This window comes from Myotis lucifugus, unplaced genomic scaffold (assembly GCF_000147115.1).
Source record: "Myotis lucifugus unplaced genomic scaffold, Myoluc2.0 scaffold_899, whole genome shotgun sequence".
NCBI classification, from domain to species: Eukaryota; Metazoa; Chordata; class Mammalia; order Chiroptera; family Vespertilionidae; genus Myotis; species Myotis lucifugus.
In genome coordinates, this window is record NW_005871947.1 from 14521 (window position 1) to 31282 (window position 16762).

Consider the following 16762-nt stretch of genomic DNA (forward strand, 5'->3'; position numbering starts at 1 on the left):
TGACAGCAACTGGCACCCTGCTTTGGTCTGGCGCCCCGACTCACCTGCTCCACCATCCCGCCACGGCCGACGCCCACCATGTCCCGCGTGAGCCCCCTGGTGGTCAGCGCACGTCATAGCGACCAGTTGTTCCACCGTTCGGTCTATTTGCATATTAGGGTTTTATATATATAGATTCTTAAGAAGCATAACAAAGGTAGCATAACCTTTATAACTCTCAGAGGAGGCTGGAGAAGAGGTGGGTGTGTATGGGGGGAGATAGTAGGCCCCAGGGTTTGTTCCCAGGACTGCAGCAACTCCTGTGCCTCCAAAAGGTACTTTTGTACTTTTAGTGCAAAAGTACCTTTTTTTTTTTTTTACAAGAGTGGCTCATTACCTTGTTGGTCTTGCATAACTGGGCAAGCCAAAAGCTCTCCTTCTAACATAGCTTGCCTGACACAGGATCCCACAACTGAGGGTCTAGTTGATGAACTCTCCCACACCAGTGGCAGGGGAACAGGAAATGTGTCCTCCAGTAGTGGGGCTTTAGGTACTACAGGCTCTACTTCAGGAGGAGGGGGTGGTGGTAGTTCCTCCTGGTGTTCTGTAGGCTTTTGATCCTCGATATGAAGTGGGCATAGTGCAACTCGAACAAGAACCCACATAAGTTAATGATGTCAAGGGCACTCGTTTTCCCTGGGCCTGACTTCTTTTTAAATTCCTGCCCACTTGTTCTCAGAGATAACTGAGCCCCACTTGACTCTTACGTATTGCTGTTGTTCGGCGGGCAGCTGCTGTCCCATTGTGAAACTTTAGCTGAGAAACAATTCCCTCGAACATGGAAATCTCCAGCAGGCTCGTGACTTACTGTGCAGTTACTTTTGTTTTCGAGGTTTCCGCTGTGTCTCGTGTGTTCCTCCTCACATGGGCGCCACTTGCTGGGGCTGCCAGCAGACCCTGATCATCGACAGATGAATGATTACTCTGACATACAACTGCTATGAAAGAGAGGGCTAAGGGACTGCTTGGCTAGAGAAACCAAACAGCCCTGTTCGCCTGCCTCCTCAGGCTTTTATTTTAACAACAGCTTGAACTAAAATTAACTGTTAGATACTATCAGAAGGGTAAGCATCCTTGAGAAGACACTGTGTCCTTTAAGTGAGGACATCTACAGACTAAGCATAAAGATTCCAATAAACACCAGGGGACTCAGACTTGTTTGGAAAAGTCAAGGCAGGGGCAGATGCCTTCAGCCAACTCCCCCTGGAGGTTCTGACCTTTCGGAGTTTCCTCCTTACAAATATTCCAACCAAGTCCCGTGCTTCCCCACACCCACACTTGCAATTTAAAGCAAACGGTAATAGCAATTTCTATAAACCCAAGGACAATTATTCTCAGTAAAAGAAACAATGCATTAAAACTCCTTCAAAATCACAAAATAAAATAAACTCTCATCGGAATTCATCCAATAGAAATGCTCTTTCACCGCCCCTCTATCTCTTGATGCCTAAAAACAACACAACTTCAGAATTTGGTCTAAGTTACAATTTTTTTAAATAATGCATTTATAAACTATTAAATGTGCATTATTTGGAAACAAGTGTATGCAAATGAACCTTTAACTTTCAATCTATAAACCCATTGATCAATTCCCCAGTCCACAGAGAGAAGTATTTATACACTTGGAATTTGAAAGTCATTTTCCTGAAGTTACGACCTGGCTTTTAGGCTTGCTGCTTAAGCATAAGCCATTACTCCTACATGACATGGCCCACAGCACGAAGATTCGCAGCTGCACAGACAGGGAGATTCTGCGGTCTTCTGATGGATGGCATCAGAGCTGAAGGCTAAAAGACACTTTGGTGGTATAACTGGGAACAGATTCTGTAACAATAGGAAAACATATACTCAGCCATTCTCTGTTCCATTATGGTGTGTGACTACATGATCAGAAGAACAGGACTAATGCCTTCTTTCTGTTTATGCATTCTTGTGACGGGAGGCACACTGTGGAAATCGCACTTTCCTGCACCTATACACTCCTCTGTGTACTCAAACTAAATGGGTTGAGTTACTAGTCTGCCATCTTGTGCTTTCCATTTTGTGATTTTGATATGGGTATACCTTGATTTATATAAGAGATGACTTTTTCTAATATTGAATTTAAATGGGTTTTGAAATAGAATCTTATTATCCCATTAAGTAGGATACTGTTGTCAATGTCATTTAGTTAAAAACTCATGTACAATTAGCAATGCAACAACCCTCACGTTTTAAGTGTATGTTTCTCCGTAAGATACTCGATGGTGTATCAAGCATTCAAGTGCACTAGGCAAATAAAATATTTTAAGGAAAGATATCTTTTGTTTTTGGTAAATAGAAAGGTAATTTAGGAAGTAAACTGCCCCTAACCAATTAACTTTTGTCAATTTTACTTTTATCAATAAATCATGGATGTAAGTATGGCATGAGTTAATGGAATTTCATATATTCATTTAAAATATTTTAAATATGAGTAACCTACCTCTTTCTTTAAGATCTTCAATATAGGCTCTCATAAATTCTTTATCAAAGTGTTGACGATCTTGTTCACTTTCCCTCATTTCTTCACCATCTTGACACTGAATATTATCAATGGGATTGTCCATAAGGTTTACAAATCTAGTCAAGAAAATATGGACAATATCACATTTTCCCTTGTGCATTCTGAAATGCAAAATTCCTCCCATGGGAAGTCAGCCTTTGTTGTCCTAAACCCCAAGTTCTCACTTATTCTTGAAAGTCACAGTTGACCATAAAATTATCACCACCAGTGGATTCCACTGTGGAACAATCCATCAGGGTTACGGAATTCGTATTCAGGCAGAGACTGTCCAGAGGCCTGATGGGGAGATGAGAGCTACTCAGCCACAGACAGAGGGCAATGGGCAGGAGCCCAAAGGTGGACAGTGACGCTTCTCTCAGTCAGATCCTTAAAACTGTATGATGTCTTCCTGGGCTTGGTATTACTCCCAGTTAGTGACATCTTTTTTTTCATTTGTTTCTTAAATTGATGGGGTTGACATTGGTCAACATGAACATATAGTTTCATGTGTGCATTTCTATGTTACAAAATTTGTATATTGCACCATGTGCCCACCACCCAAGTCAAATCTTCTCCTGGGACATAAAACTGAAACTTATGAACACAAACAGCTGTGTGATGGTTGCCAGAGGGAAGGACATCAACTCTTAAACCCGGCTTAACTAAAAAAACTCAGATAAAATCCCCACAAAGGAGGTATTTCTACAAAATAAACGGACAAACAAAAAAAGATCCAGAGACACTGAAGCAGAAGGGGTGGGGGGGGGATAATCAATGAACTGATATGCACATATGCACAGCCCATGGACAGACAACAGTGCAGGGAAGACCTGAGGGGGGGAGCTGAGTGGAGGGGGTCAGTGGGGGGAGAAAAGGGGGCATCTGTAATATTTTCAACAATAATGATAAATTTTAAAAAGAAAAAATATCCTCAGGTGAGGATTAACACACACACACACACACACACACACACACACACACAAGAAATGAGTATTTAATGAGTGAATAAATGCATAAATGTTTGGTTTTTTTACAGTTTTATTTTGGGGGGAGGGGAGGAGGTTGGACATTTTTATATCTTTAAAGGGATGGTAACTAAGAGATAGTGGTATTTAGGTAAATGTACCCTTAAAAAACATACCAGGGCCCTAGCCGGGTTGGCTCAGTGGATAGAGCGTCCTCCTGGGGACTGAAGGGTCCCGGGTTTGATTCTGGTCAAGGGCACATGCCCAGATTACTGGCTTGATTCCCAATAGGGGGCATACAAGAGGCAGCTGATCAATGATTCTCTCTCATCATTGATGTTTCTATCTCTTTTTCTCTCCCCATTTCTCTCTGAAATTAATAAAAATATATTTAAAAAACAAAACAAAATAAAAAAAGACATAACAGGGTTGGTCCTATTTTATAAAATGTCTTAGGCTTCTGCTGCCTGGGCTGCAGAATGGAATCTATTTCTGAATTTTCTGTAATTGGCACCATGCTGGGAGCACTGCAGGTCCTCAATAAATATTCACAGATTTTTTTTAAAAGGTGTTTCCTAGATGAACTACTGCTAAGGAAAAAGTAGTTAAGTGAAGGAAACTAAAATGGCATTTGGTCTTCTGTCTTCACAATTTTAAAAGATGTTTTAAGTGAAAATGATATAATTATTTAGGAAATCCCTCAAAGCGTCTTTGGTTGCAGTGGTAGGCCCTGCAGTCTCAGCATTGTTAGCTCGCTGACGGAGGAACACAGGAGGCCAGAAGGGTGATCATCCACACACCAGGTGGCTGAGCCTGGATGGCTCCAGCACCCAGTGTCGGAAGTCAGCAGCTTTCAAAGGACTTTTGGCGGCTTTTTCTGGGCAGAGACTCCTGTATGCAGACCCGGAGGGGAGATAATGGAAAGTGGCCACCACAATGAAATGTGATCTTCAGCAAAGGGAATGTCTAGTGAAATGACCTGAAAACCCAGTTCCAAGGGAGGAGTATCAGTTCAGTTGCTGGATCAAACCTAACAAAAATCATTCTAACTGGTTTTAGAAAATTATATGCAATAAGTACATGTGGCTTATCCACACACATCTGTCATATTTTAGCATGTTTTTTCCACTCATTGTATTTAATGTCTAAATATAGAGAAAGCAAAAAGGTTTCAATTCTTATCTAGATCCACTCAATTTTTCCTTTGCAATCTTTCATTGCATTAATTGTTATTGTCTTTCCCTACCCCCAAAACAATCTACCTATATTTCATCATTCTTCATTTTTTAATCAAAGTAAGTCACCATACGTATTTTAAATTTTGAACAATGAAATGAATGGTACTTTTTATTTAAAGCAGCAGTCTCTTGCCCGCCCCTTTGTTACCCCGGAACCCAAAGGCAATCTTTCATTGGTCAGTCACTGCTTTTGTTGGGGGCAGAAATATTAATTGTGCTCAGTTAACCGTGAACGGCACGTTCTGATCAGCTGGGAGTTGTACACCTGGGATATGGGAGTTAACCTGGGAACGAAGTCCACTCTCCTTTTCCAAGAACTTCTTATCCTCATGGAAAGATTAACAACCTTACTGCCTAGAGTCTACAATGGAGTCCCAGGCATCTGGCCCACTGTGCCTTCAACCAGCATGTAGATGGCACAGAAATCCTCTGAGTTCTACCTCCTCATGTTACTGTCCAAAAACTTCAAAATCCTGTAAAAAGCATCAGAACTCCCGTGAGCTGGGATCTGAGACAGGACCTCAGGCTCCAGACGCTCCTCGCTCCTTACCTTGTGTCTAAACATGTCTCTACGAGGACCTCTGGTCTACTCACTTTCAAAGTTATTTGTTAGATAATTTTTTTATTGATTTCAGAGAGGAAGGCAGAGAGGACAGAAACATCACTGATGAGAGAGAATCATGGATCAGCTGCCTCCTGCACGCCCCCTACTGGGGATGGAGCCTGCATACCCAGCATGTGCCCTGACTGGGAATCGAACCTCGACCTCCTGGTTCATAGATCGATGCTCAACCGCTGAGCCACGCGCTGGCAGTGGTCTACTCACTTTAAAGGTGTGGAGGAGTCACAGAGGGCCGTCGGGATCTCCACCAGATGGTCCCCACTGACGACTAACAACGTGAGCTTCTTCAGGTTAAGCAGGGCATAGGGAAGGTAGGTCAGCTTGTTCTTATACAGGAGAAACGTCTGCAGCTCCTCGAGCCTAAGAGGACGGAAAAGGGATCAGCGCACAAGGACTCAGCTTCCCAGCAAGGAACCCGAGAGTGAACTACCCATCAGTCCCAGGAGGAAATCACGAATTAGTTTATCTTTTATATGTGACCCTTATGAGAAAAATCTAACTTTAGAAATTAAACAAATTCCTACCAGGTGACACAATTTGTGTTTATTTTTTATTTTTTTACTGACTTCATTGCCGATTGAAGACAGATACAGCGGCAGCATAAGCACATTGCACAGTATGCAGTAGGGGGCCTAAAAAAATCAGCATATCCTTCCAATATGGATGTCCATCCGCTATACTGTGCACCCGAAACTAATACAAAACAGCGTTGAATGCAAACTGTAATTGAAAAACTTTAAAAAATCAATATATTCCTCCCAGGGTCTGCCTCATTCCAAGGGTGAACAGGGCACGGGAAAGAAGTTATGAAAATAAACAAATTTCAGCCAATGTTTCCTTTTGTAGATCTTGAGAGTGCAGTTATTCCTCTCTCATCGTATTTTCTAACTTTACAATAGGAAGACGTCTGTGGGGAAAAGGAAATGAGCCGATGATGCTACAATGCATTTTACTCTGGTTTCCGTTTTATTCAGTTTTTTCTTTCATCCATTTGCATAATCTTGACAGACCCCATAAATATTTCACAAAGTTCCCTCCTATCTCAAACCAAAGCAGTTACCCTTGATCTCACAGACTGAGAAAGCATCGCTACACATCACATGTACCAGGAGCAGAAAACAGAAACAGGAGGTGGCCTTCAGACGAGGCCACTTTTGGTGTCTTATGCGACTTTCTAAAGAAGGTGGCAGATTTCAGGAGGCCAGAGATTTTGTTTCATTCACAACTTTAAACCCAACCTGCCATATAGGCGACTAATAACATTGGCGGAATGAATGAATGAATGAATGAATGATATATGATTCAGTATAACAATTCTTTTTAAACATGAAATAGCTACAAGGATATAATTTGAAAACCTTAATAAGCATCCCAATCCTGTTTGAAAGATTATGTATAATAAATCAATAAGTGAAACCAATAAAAATTACCCTCACTGATATTCTAAACATGGAGTGATAAATTTCTATTCCACATGTAATAATTTTACTTTTCTACTTCTGTGGAGTAAAGAAAAGTGAATGATGCCATTCTATTGGGGACCGAAGTAAAGTTCACCAAAACAAGGAAGATTTGTTCAGATGAACATATACAGGTAGGCAAAAGTAGGTTTACAGTTGCTCATATGAAAAACAATCCAATAATTATTAAATAATATAAGAATTGTGTTTTGCAAACTCACAACTATAAACCTGCTTTTGCCCATCCCTGCATATACACATGTACATGTATGATGTAGACTAGACACTGTCTTATTATATAAAGAACCAAACTCATTTCCTAGAAACAATAAACTCTGGAGAATTCATTGATTTCAAAGACCATTCATGTGCTATGCAAGTTTAAAATGTTACGGTGTCTAAGATGTTAGTAACTAGTCCATATACCTCACCTTCAGAATGCAAGTAGCTACCTGTCTATGTCTTGTGGCAGGTCATTCAGGCTATTGTTGCTGATATCCAACCACTGCAAACTGGACATCCTCAGGACACAGATGGGGACACTGGAAAACTTGTTTGCTGAGAGATCTACAAATGTAACTTGCTTCAAATTACTTAACTAGAAAGGAACAACAAAATATTCCAATTACTTCTGTAAAAGAGAGTTACGTTCGACTAATAACTTTTCAACTGATGTCTCTTCCCAAAGGCATTCCTATGAATATATGCAAAAGAGGTCAAAACAGTATGTTTTGTGGACCACTGTGCAACACACCGGGGGTGCGAAGATAAGTAGCTCACAGTGGCTGCCCTTGAGGACTTGGTGGTTTCATAAGTAAGCAATGCAATTTTATATAGTAAATGGGCACAACAGAATTATCAGGGGGTGATGGGAATATCTTAAAACTGAGTTGATAAAATGTTTATTTATTTATTATTTATTTTCAGGGGAGAGCGCAAACGCAGTCCCCCACCACCACAAAACAGGCAGTCGAGTTTCCCACATTTGGGGAAATCCCAGGGGTCAGCACATCCGGAGTGCAGTGGGTAAGCCTCGCCCTGGGAAAACCACCTTCGTGATCATGACATCTCCCCTGCCAGGTGAGTGTGTGAAATGTACACTCATAACCACTGAATTTTATGGCATGTAAATCACCTCAATAAGCAGGGAAAGTACAGGAGCAGAGAGAGCAGCCTAGGAGGCCGTGTCCCAGTCCAGACGACAGACCACTTGGACTTGGACTAGGGTGTTGCAGGGAAGGTGCTGGGCGGTGGTCAGATGTTGAGGGCCTGCCCAAGAGGACTGACTGATGGCATGGAAGCAAGAAAGGTCAGAGGTGACTTGGCTCGCTTGTAATCTGACCGCGTGAGAGAGGACTGAGCCATTTTCCAAACTGGGGAGGGATGACGCTGTGCAGGGAACATGACCTTGGCAGCGTTCCCTCCCCTGGGCCACTGTCAGGCATTTGCTGGGGCGAGATGGGTGTGGGTAGAAGCAGCCACCTCCTCCCACACAGAAGCTTTCAGGAAAGGAGATTAGAGTGTGACCGGCAGCCAGGCCTTGCCCGAACCTTGCCAGCAATACCATTTTTAGCCTCTTCATCACCTGCAGGACTGTCAGACCCTTATCTCTTCAACACAAGAGGCCTGTTGAGTCTTATTTGGCAATTAAAACCGTTCACTGTCATCTGCTCCATTTTATCAGGAAATGATTTGAAATCATTTATCCAATGAATACAGACCAAAGGAAACTAATAAATATTTTTCAGTTAATAAATGTCTTAAATCCTATCTGTAGGACTATGTGAGTTACCTACAAGTTGTGTTCAGTATATAAATTTTTAAAATTATACCCCCTTTATTTATTTCCAGCTGTTTCTAATGTATTTCACCATTGTGGATAAATAAACCAGGTCTGTAGCACAGACAACAGGCATCATATATTAAATAGGCATTAAATACAAATATCTTGCATGAAAACAGGATTGTGTGCCTAGTTTTCCTTTGATGGCATTTCTGAACTGAAAACCAGGTCCTGGCCTAGTGTGAGAACATTTTAAAGACCTTAGAACAGCCAGTAGATGGTGACGGCAATATAGATGGGTTTAATTTTTCGAAGCTTCTTCCCCATATCATGCACCAAATAAAAATACATCATAGTGCAGAAATGGTAACTTTCTTACTTCAAAGGGGAGCTCGGTCAATTCTAGATTTCCAGAACAATCCAGTTTCTCGAGATTCTCACACTCTCCCAGTTCTGGAGGAATGCTCTTCAGATGGTTGAAACTCACGTTGAGTTCTTTCAGGTTCTTCAAACAGCCTGTCACCAGAAAAAAGGAAAAAAATGATTATCACAATGACCGAAAGAAAATGAAAAATTCCTGAACACAGCATTGCTCACTCATGAGACTTCTAGATTCTGAGCATCTGGCAAAGGTCTGTATGTGCTGAGTTACACAGGCGAGACCGTGGCGTCACCACCCAAAGGGACACTGTGACCAAGCAGCTCTGGGCACACAGAGCACGGCCCTGCCTGGCGACTTCCTGGGGTGGGAGGGGGAGCAGTTCTCACGGCAGCTGCACAGGTACCTGTCCACCGGCTGCCTGCTCACCGGAGGCCTGGGCTCTGCTGAGAGACATACCAATTTCAGCCGGAAGATGGGAGATCTGGTTTTTTGGCAGATCCAGAATTCTCATCGCTTGGAAGAGCTTGATATAGGTAGGAATGGCTTCAATCAGGGTGTGGCTTATGTGCCACTCTTTCAGGTGTGTCTGCTCCTTCAGGGAGTCTGGGAGCTCCTGGAACAGGTGAGTGACAGGGAGGCACTAGGTCCTCAATGCGGCCGAGCGCGCACAAAGCCCAGGAACACGTGTGCTCATTTACAAAGCCAGAGCGAGAGGTCGTGAGAGGTCATGCGCGAGAGCGTCAGAGGTGACTGCCAGCTCCCGGGCGTTTCAGAGAAAGCAGGCCACTGCGGTGGTCATTCATGTCGCAGCAAGAGATCAGCCCAACTCAGAACTGCCGTGAATTTGTGATATTATTCCAGTGAAATGCCTGGTCAGCACAGACAAGCTGGCTCACAGCCACAGCCAACATGCCTTATTGTTTACTCATGCCAGTTTAACATCTAAAAATACAGCCTGTCCATGCACCCGACTGTTCGATTTGGCCTGCATTTCCCTTCCTCTGTAGTTGCTTTTCAAAATAACTGGTAAACATGTACTATTTGCTGGGCCGAATTTCTAAATGTTTTTAAGAGTCTGCAGGAGGGAAAGATGGACAGAAGACAGAGGACTCCCGACCAGGCTCCGCAGGTGCCCACCTCCCTGGGCCTTCGTGGAGGAGGAGCCTCGAGAACCTGGTTCAGAGCAAACCTCTCGGTTTCAATTTTTTTAGAATATATTTTATTGATTTCAGAGAGGAAGGGAGAGGGAGAGAGAGAAACATCAATGAGAGAGAATCATTGATTAGCTGCCTCCTGCACACCCCACACTGGGGATCGAGCCCGCAACCCAGGCGTGTGCCCTTGACTGGAATCGAACCCGAGACCCTTCAGTCCACAGGCCGACACTCCATCCACTGAACCAAACCAGCCAGGGCCAGAGCAGACCCTCTCAAGGTAAGAGCGCTCACCCGCCAAGGCCAAGGCTTTGAGCTCAGCTTAGGGGCCATCAGGACATCAGCGCTGCACTGAGCTGCCACTGGCTGCAGAGACAGGAACACCCGGACTCACCGTCCAGTGCTCTCCCGAAAGCTCAAACACAAACTTGCTGCTGCCTTTGTCCCTGCCCTTGGAAGGCAGACTCTGCCGTAGAAGGGAGTTCCTCTCGAGCTTGTCCAGCAGCCGCACGCCGGTGTCCACGAAGCCGTTCCTGCAGTAGGCAGCCTGGGGGACGCCTCTCCGGCGGCACTCGGACACGAGGTTCCACTCCTCCTTTATCCTAAACGCAGGCAGAGGCTGTCACCGGGCAGTGCCCTCACCTGCCCGCAGAGGGCACCTGGCACAGGCACAGCCCTCCCCTGGCTGGAAGGGGCAGGGACAGAGGAAATTTAAAACCTCAGGGTTGTGAATTACTAGCAACTTTGGCTTTAAAAGTTAGAGGAGTTAGATAAAATTCCCGACTAAGATTTCTCCCAAAGTTACCTACACGTTTGATTAATGACAATAGGTGGATAGTAGGTGGCTAGTATCCTATCTTATTCCTTGGATAGTAGGTGGTGCCAACCCAAGTTTTAAAAATGCAAGGCCTCAGGAATTTGCTGATTGTTCACGAGCATGTGGATAGAAACACAGAGGCAACACCAGTTTATGAGACACCTGACTACAGAAAGTTCCCATCAGCCACCCTGGGAAGTTCTCTCCAGCAGGTGCACCTGTTATCATAAACTCCAGGTGCAGTCAGACGCTGGAGCTGGCTGGGGAGCCCTCAGCACCCCCGTCACCCCCCACACACATACACACACACCCCTCCTCAGCACCTTCTTGGTAATTGTCTGGCCTATCGTTCTGTAACGTTCCACACTGATGCCTCATCCCCCAACTTTACTGTAAACTCGTGACGACTGTGGGCCACACTTGCTGCCCTCTGGGTGGCACAGTGGTTAGAGTAGTGTTTTGCCTGTGGCGGGCCTTGCTCAGTTAGTGGTGTAATATCTGCTTGGAGCCTTCAACAGGCTAACATTCTATGAGGTACAAAACCAAAATTTGTTGTCGTTTTCCTTCAAAACTCTCAGGCACAGACGTTGTCTCAAAATAGGTAGCCCAAGCACCCGGACCCTCCTCAGGGACTTGGTGGCGGGGGATCAAGGCTTCTAGGAGGGGCAATTTTAAAAACAGACTCTGCATGGCCAGAGGCAGTACAGATGCTAAGTGACAAGTAAAAAGAAGTTCCAACTCTCTGGGACCACAGCATTATGTAGGGGAAAGGGCTTGGCCAAGTTACGTAGGACCCTCGATCAGAATGGGTGTTCGTTCGATCCGGAGAGTTCATAAAAGTGAAGAACCAAGAACAGAGACATCCGCCCTCTGCATTTTGGTTTTAACTTAGAGCCCAAGAATATCACACTTTGCCAACTTGGTGTGAATGGCTGTGCCCATCGGAATCCCAGTCCGCCTTCCTGGACAAAACGGGCGCCCGTACTGCATCCCCAGGAGTCCAGCAGGGCTTCTTCACAGAGGATACAAATTACGGAACGCAAAGCACCTGGATGTGCAACCTTCCCGCTCGTCGACTTTCATCAGCCTTGTGTAGAGTTAAGTCGATTGTGTGATTCATATTTATCACAAACACAGTGGTAACTCTATTTCGTTTTCATTGACATGAGTTTACATAAGAGCAGTCAGCCTACAAATCACACCACTACCATCAAATAAAATTGGCATCAACACAAGGAACCCTGCCTGGCACCCAGCTCCTGGGGGATGACGTGCTGACACAGAGCAGCCGGCACCGGCTCACATGAGCGTGGAGAGTCAGGCGGCCCCTGACCCAGAATGGCTGCAGAGGACTCTGTCGCCTCCTCGCCGCCTTCCCTGGGCCCAGCATGGTGCCTGGGTGCACGTGAGTCCCTACGGCTGTGGGTGCTGCTTTATAGAAATCGCATGTTCTTTCTGGGCAACAGCGTGAGGTTCGGAAGTTCAATAAGCGGGTGTCACTGACAGTGAGAAGGCCCTGAAGAAAGACGCCCCCTCCAAATGCAGCTCCAGGCTGCCCGGGCCCTGCCTGCTACGAGCAACACAGAAAACATACTTTTCCAAGGCACTTCTCTCCAGCCTCTCCGCCTCCTTCTTCTGCCAAGCTCTGTGCTTCTTGACACGAGTTTCCCACAAGCCTCTGATGACAGAAATGTCGAATGCGACCACTTTATGTCCCATGTTGGGAGCATAAAATTACCTGTTTAAAAAATATATACATGTATGTCAGCTTCACCCACACACAGAAGGAAGTAGTCTTACCATGAATGTTGAATAGAAACATGAATGAATCAGTTGTCTTAAATGACGATGAAATGCCTTGTTCATTCAAGGATGTTATTCTGTGCTCATGTTCTTTTTTAAAAATATATATATATTTTTTATTGATTTCAGAGAGGAATGGAGAGGGAGAGATAGAAACACCAATAATGAGAGAGACTCGTTGATTGGCTGCCTCCTGCATGCCCTCTACTAGGGATTGAGCCTGCAACCCGGGCACGTGCCCTTGACCAGAATTGAACCCAGGATCCTTGTCTGCAGGCCAACGCTCTATCCACTGAGCGAAACCGGCCAGGGCTGTGCTCATGTTCTTACAGTCTCTGTGTGACAGTCCCAGTGCAACACTCACCCTAGGGTCACCTCCTCTACAACAGATTTATTACAAACATATTCCACTTGACTCCATGGAATTGTGGGTTCCCAGAGCTCCCCAGGCATTCCTCAAGCTCCAAGCTCCCATATTCTACTGAATTTAGCAGATCTTCCCACTAGGTTGTAACATACTCAAGGGTAAGTTTAATGGGTTAATCACAACACACACACACACACACACACACACACACACACACACACACATGGTTGTCTACAGCTGCACACCAGCCACCATTAAGTAACTAAAGCAAACATTGCATAAAGCTCCGCGAGCGCTTTCCCACCTGGGCCTGACCCCACCCAGCCTGGGGACATGTTCTGGGAGCCGCCCCTGCAACAGGAACGAAGCCTCACAAGCGGCTGGTCTCTGTTTAGGCAGATTGCCAAGTGCAAAAAAAATCAGACTCAGGCACGTGTCAGCTCTCACATCTTGGGGAGACTCAGCACAGTGCCTGGCACATAGTAGGCCCTTCATAAATATTTGTCGAATGAATAAGTGAATGAATGAATGAATGAATGAATGAAAGTGAATAAAATAATTATATCCAGATTGCTTCCTTCTCAGGCCACTCAATGAGCTTTCTCTCTTTTTACTTTCACAACTCATCTTTGCTGTTCAAGTGATTATTTGATCACTGCAAAGTATTTATCAGGACATAAAAGTGCATGTCCATTCATTCCACTAAGCCAGCGGTTCTCAACCTGTGGGTCGCTACCCCTTTGGGGGTCAAACGACCCTTTCACAGGGGTCACCTAAGACCATTGGAAAACACATCTATAATTACATATTGTTTTTGTGATTAAGCAGGATGCTTTAATTATGTTCAATTTGTAACAATGAAAATACATCCTGCATATCAGATATTTACATTACGATTCATAACAGTAGCAAAATTAGTTATGAAGTAGCAACAAAAATAATTTTATGGTTGGGGGTCACCACAACATGAGGAACTGCATTAAAGGGCCGCGGCGTTAGGAGGGTTGAGAACCACTGCACTAAGCTATGCTTATCTCCCTTATCTGTGTAAAATAACTTTCTAGAGATTGTTTTAAACCGCCCCTGCCTACAGCATCAAAATCTGGCTACATCCATTTCCTGATTTGCACATACACATGCAAACTTCATGAGATGCCCTGGGCCAGAACCACTCAGCTAAGCCACTCGGACTTCCGAACCTCAGAACTGTGAGATGATACAAGTTTGCTGTTTGAAGCTGTTAGGTGTTGGGCTGATTTGGTTGGGCAGCAACAAATAACTAACATGGTGGACAGTAAGACGAGAGGCCATTTATAAAATCAGCCTTATTACAGTGCCATCTGCTGTCTGTACAGCCAGCTGCTTCCTTTGACACATCCACTAGCAAGGTCTCACGCAAATCTCAGAGAAACGTGATTTCTTCTACACTTACCCATTTAAAATCAGTCCATCCCTGGCTGCTTAATCCCCATCTGGAGAGTGACTCCATGTTTATCTGGAGAGCACGTCTTTACACTGTTTCCTCACTCTGCTCACCCCTTTGGGGACATGCACACGCGCACGCACGCGCGCACACACACACACACACACACACAATGATGCACACAGAGTCTCTTGTGCACACACACACGTGCACACACACACACTGATGCACACACACGCGCACACACACACACTGATGTACACAGTCTCTCTCGTGCACGCACACACACACGTGCACACACACACTGATGCACACACACACACTGATGCACACAGAGTCTCTCTCACACACACGTCCCTTTCACCACCTAAGTCTTAGTGGGTGTGCGATTCTCATCACCAGACAGTCACATCTGGCCTCAGTTGTGCAAAAACCTCAGCTGGTCACCGGACTTTCCACTCAGCCCCATCCAACCCGTCCGTCACATGACAGTGACAGCCATTTTCCAAGGAGAACTGGATCGTGCTGCCACCGGGCACAAGTCCTCCAGAGACTTCCCTGTGGAATGAGGGGGAGACCCAGCTCCTCACAGCACCCAACCAGCCCTGGCGTGAGGTGCCAGGCGGGGGTCAGCCCCTCCCACTCGCCCCGACAGCTCTCCTCATGCTTGCCCCCCCGCTGCCCCCTCAGACGGTTCACAGGCTCCCCCTGCCTGGACCAGCCACCTGGGAGGCCCCAGATGGGCTCAGAGCCTGGCCTCGAGTCAGCCCTCCACCCACACACCTGTGCATGGAGCCCCTTTTCTAGGTGTGTTTCCGTCCCTTGATTCCTGGGAACTCTTCATACCTGGCATTTAGGGCACTCGCTAAACGCAGAAAGACGAATGCCTTGCCCCAAGTTCTCAATCTAGAGGGGAGAACAGATGCTGAAAGGGATACATTTTAAAGCAGCAGGTGGATTCAACACCAGAGGCTGCGTGCTGCTGTGGGAGCGGGAAGAGGAGGGGCGCTCAAGTGTGTGGGGAGAGGGGAAGGGGGTGGTCCTGCAGGAACCGTGAAGAAGGGGAGCTACCTTTCCACGCCCCCCCGACCGCTGGTGTGTCAGAGTCACTTTACAGAACCACCCCTGACCTCAAGCCAGAGGGCATGTCGGAGAACATGTCCCCTGGCACTGAACACGCTCTCCACTCAGCAGTCGACAGGCCAGGACTCCAGGCAGGAGGGGGGCTGCTGGTCACGTTGGCCTCTCCTTTCTTGTCAAATGATAAACTGGCCTGGCCGGGGTGGCTCAGCTGGTTGGGCGTCGTCCAGTGCACTGGTTTGGTTCCCGGTCAGGGCACATGCCCAGGTTTCAGGCTCGATCCCCAGTAGGGGGTGTGCAGGAGGCAGCTGTTCAATATTTCTCTCTCACATCAATGTCTCTCTCTCACATGGGTCTCTCTCCCTCTCCCTTCCTCTCTATAAAAGTCAATAAAAAATCTATTTTTAAAAATGATAAACTAGATTGGGGGTGTGGGGGGGGGGCAGGGTTAGCATCTGAGAGGACCTGAGTGGGAAGGACCTGGGGAGTCTGGGAGAAGAACAAGCGAAGTCCACAGTCCAGGTGCCAAGCCCTTCCTGGTGCTCCCTCTTTGAGGTCAGGAGAGTCAGGGGGAAGATGGGAGAGGGGGGCAAAGCTGGTGTCAGGAGGTCCCCTGAACCAGCTGTGGGGGGAGAGGCCTGGCCCCCCGCCTCCCCGCCTGACCCTTGGGGTTCCCAGGGCACCTCCTCCCCTTGGGCAGGCCGGCTCCAGGCCTCCCGGATATCTGCCCGAGGGAAGGACAGTGACCAGTGGGAATTTCCGGGGACACCAGATACAGTGGGGACCGGAGGGCAGACAAGGGGCACAAACTCCATTCTGTCCTCACGTAAGGCCACTTCCTGGACCCCAGAGGGAGTTTTCTGATAGAAAGTGCGGGGTACATAGGGGCTCACTATTCAAGTGAGGTCAGTACAGTCACAATACATCAACCAAGCTCTGAATTAAATACATGTTCTGTCACATGATCAGGATTCCCCTGGGGCACCCCTTACTTTTACTGTAATCTGCTAAGCTAGCAATGGGATGGGGGCACTTGGCGGCAGTGGATTAAGAGGACAGCTCAGTGGGCTGCCAGGCCAGAGGCCTGCCTTCTGGGTACTGCTGC

General features: G+C 46.2%; 1 protein-coding gene and 1 non-coding gene across 2 annotated transcripts; both read right to left on the reverse strand.

Moving 5' to 3' along the window:
* Positions 1 to 110: 110 nt before the first annotated feature.
* LRRC2 (leucine rich repeat containing 2) lies at positions 111 to 12725 on the reverse strand. Its single transcript, XM_023747536.1, has 8 exons — positions 12579 to 12725; positions 10562 to 10769; positions 9470 to 9626; positions 9011 to 9147; positions 7301 to 7446; positions 5593 to 5748; positions 2504 to 2640; positions 111 to 1863 (listed from the first exon to the last, which is right to left on the reverse strand). The coding sequence occupies exons 1-8, from the start codon at positions 12701 to 12703 to the stop codon at positions 1814 to 1816; spliced, it is 1116 nt and encodes a 371-aa protein (XP_023603304.1). The 5' UTR covers positions 12704 to 12725; the 3' UTR covers positions 111 to 1813.
* LOC111824087 lies at positions 7773 to 7936 on the reverse strand. Its single transcript, XR_002827188.1, has one exon. It is a non-coding gene; the product is annotated as a U1 spliceosomal RNA (small nuclear RNA).
* Positions 12726 to 16762: the final 4037 nt, after the last annotated feature.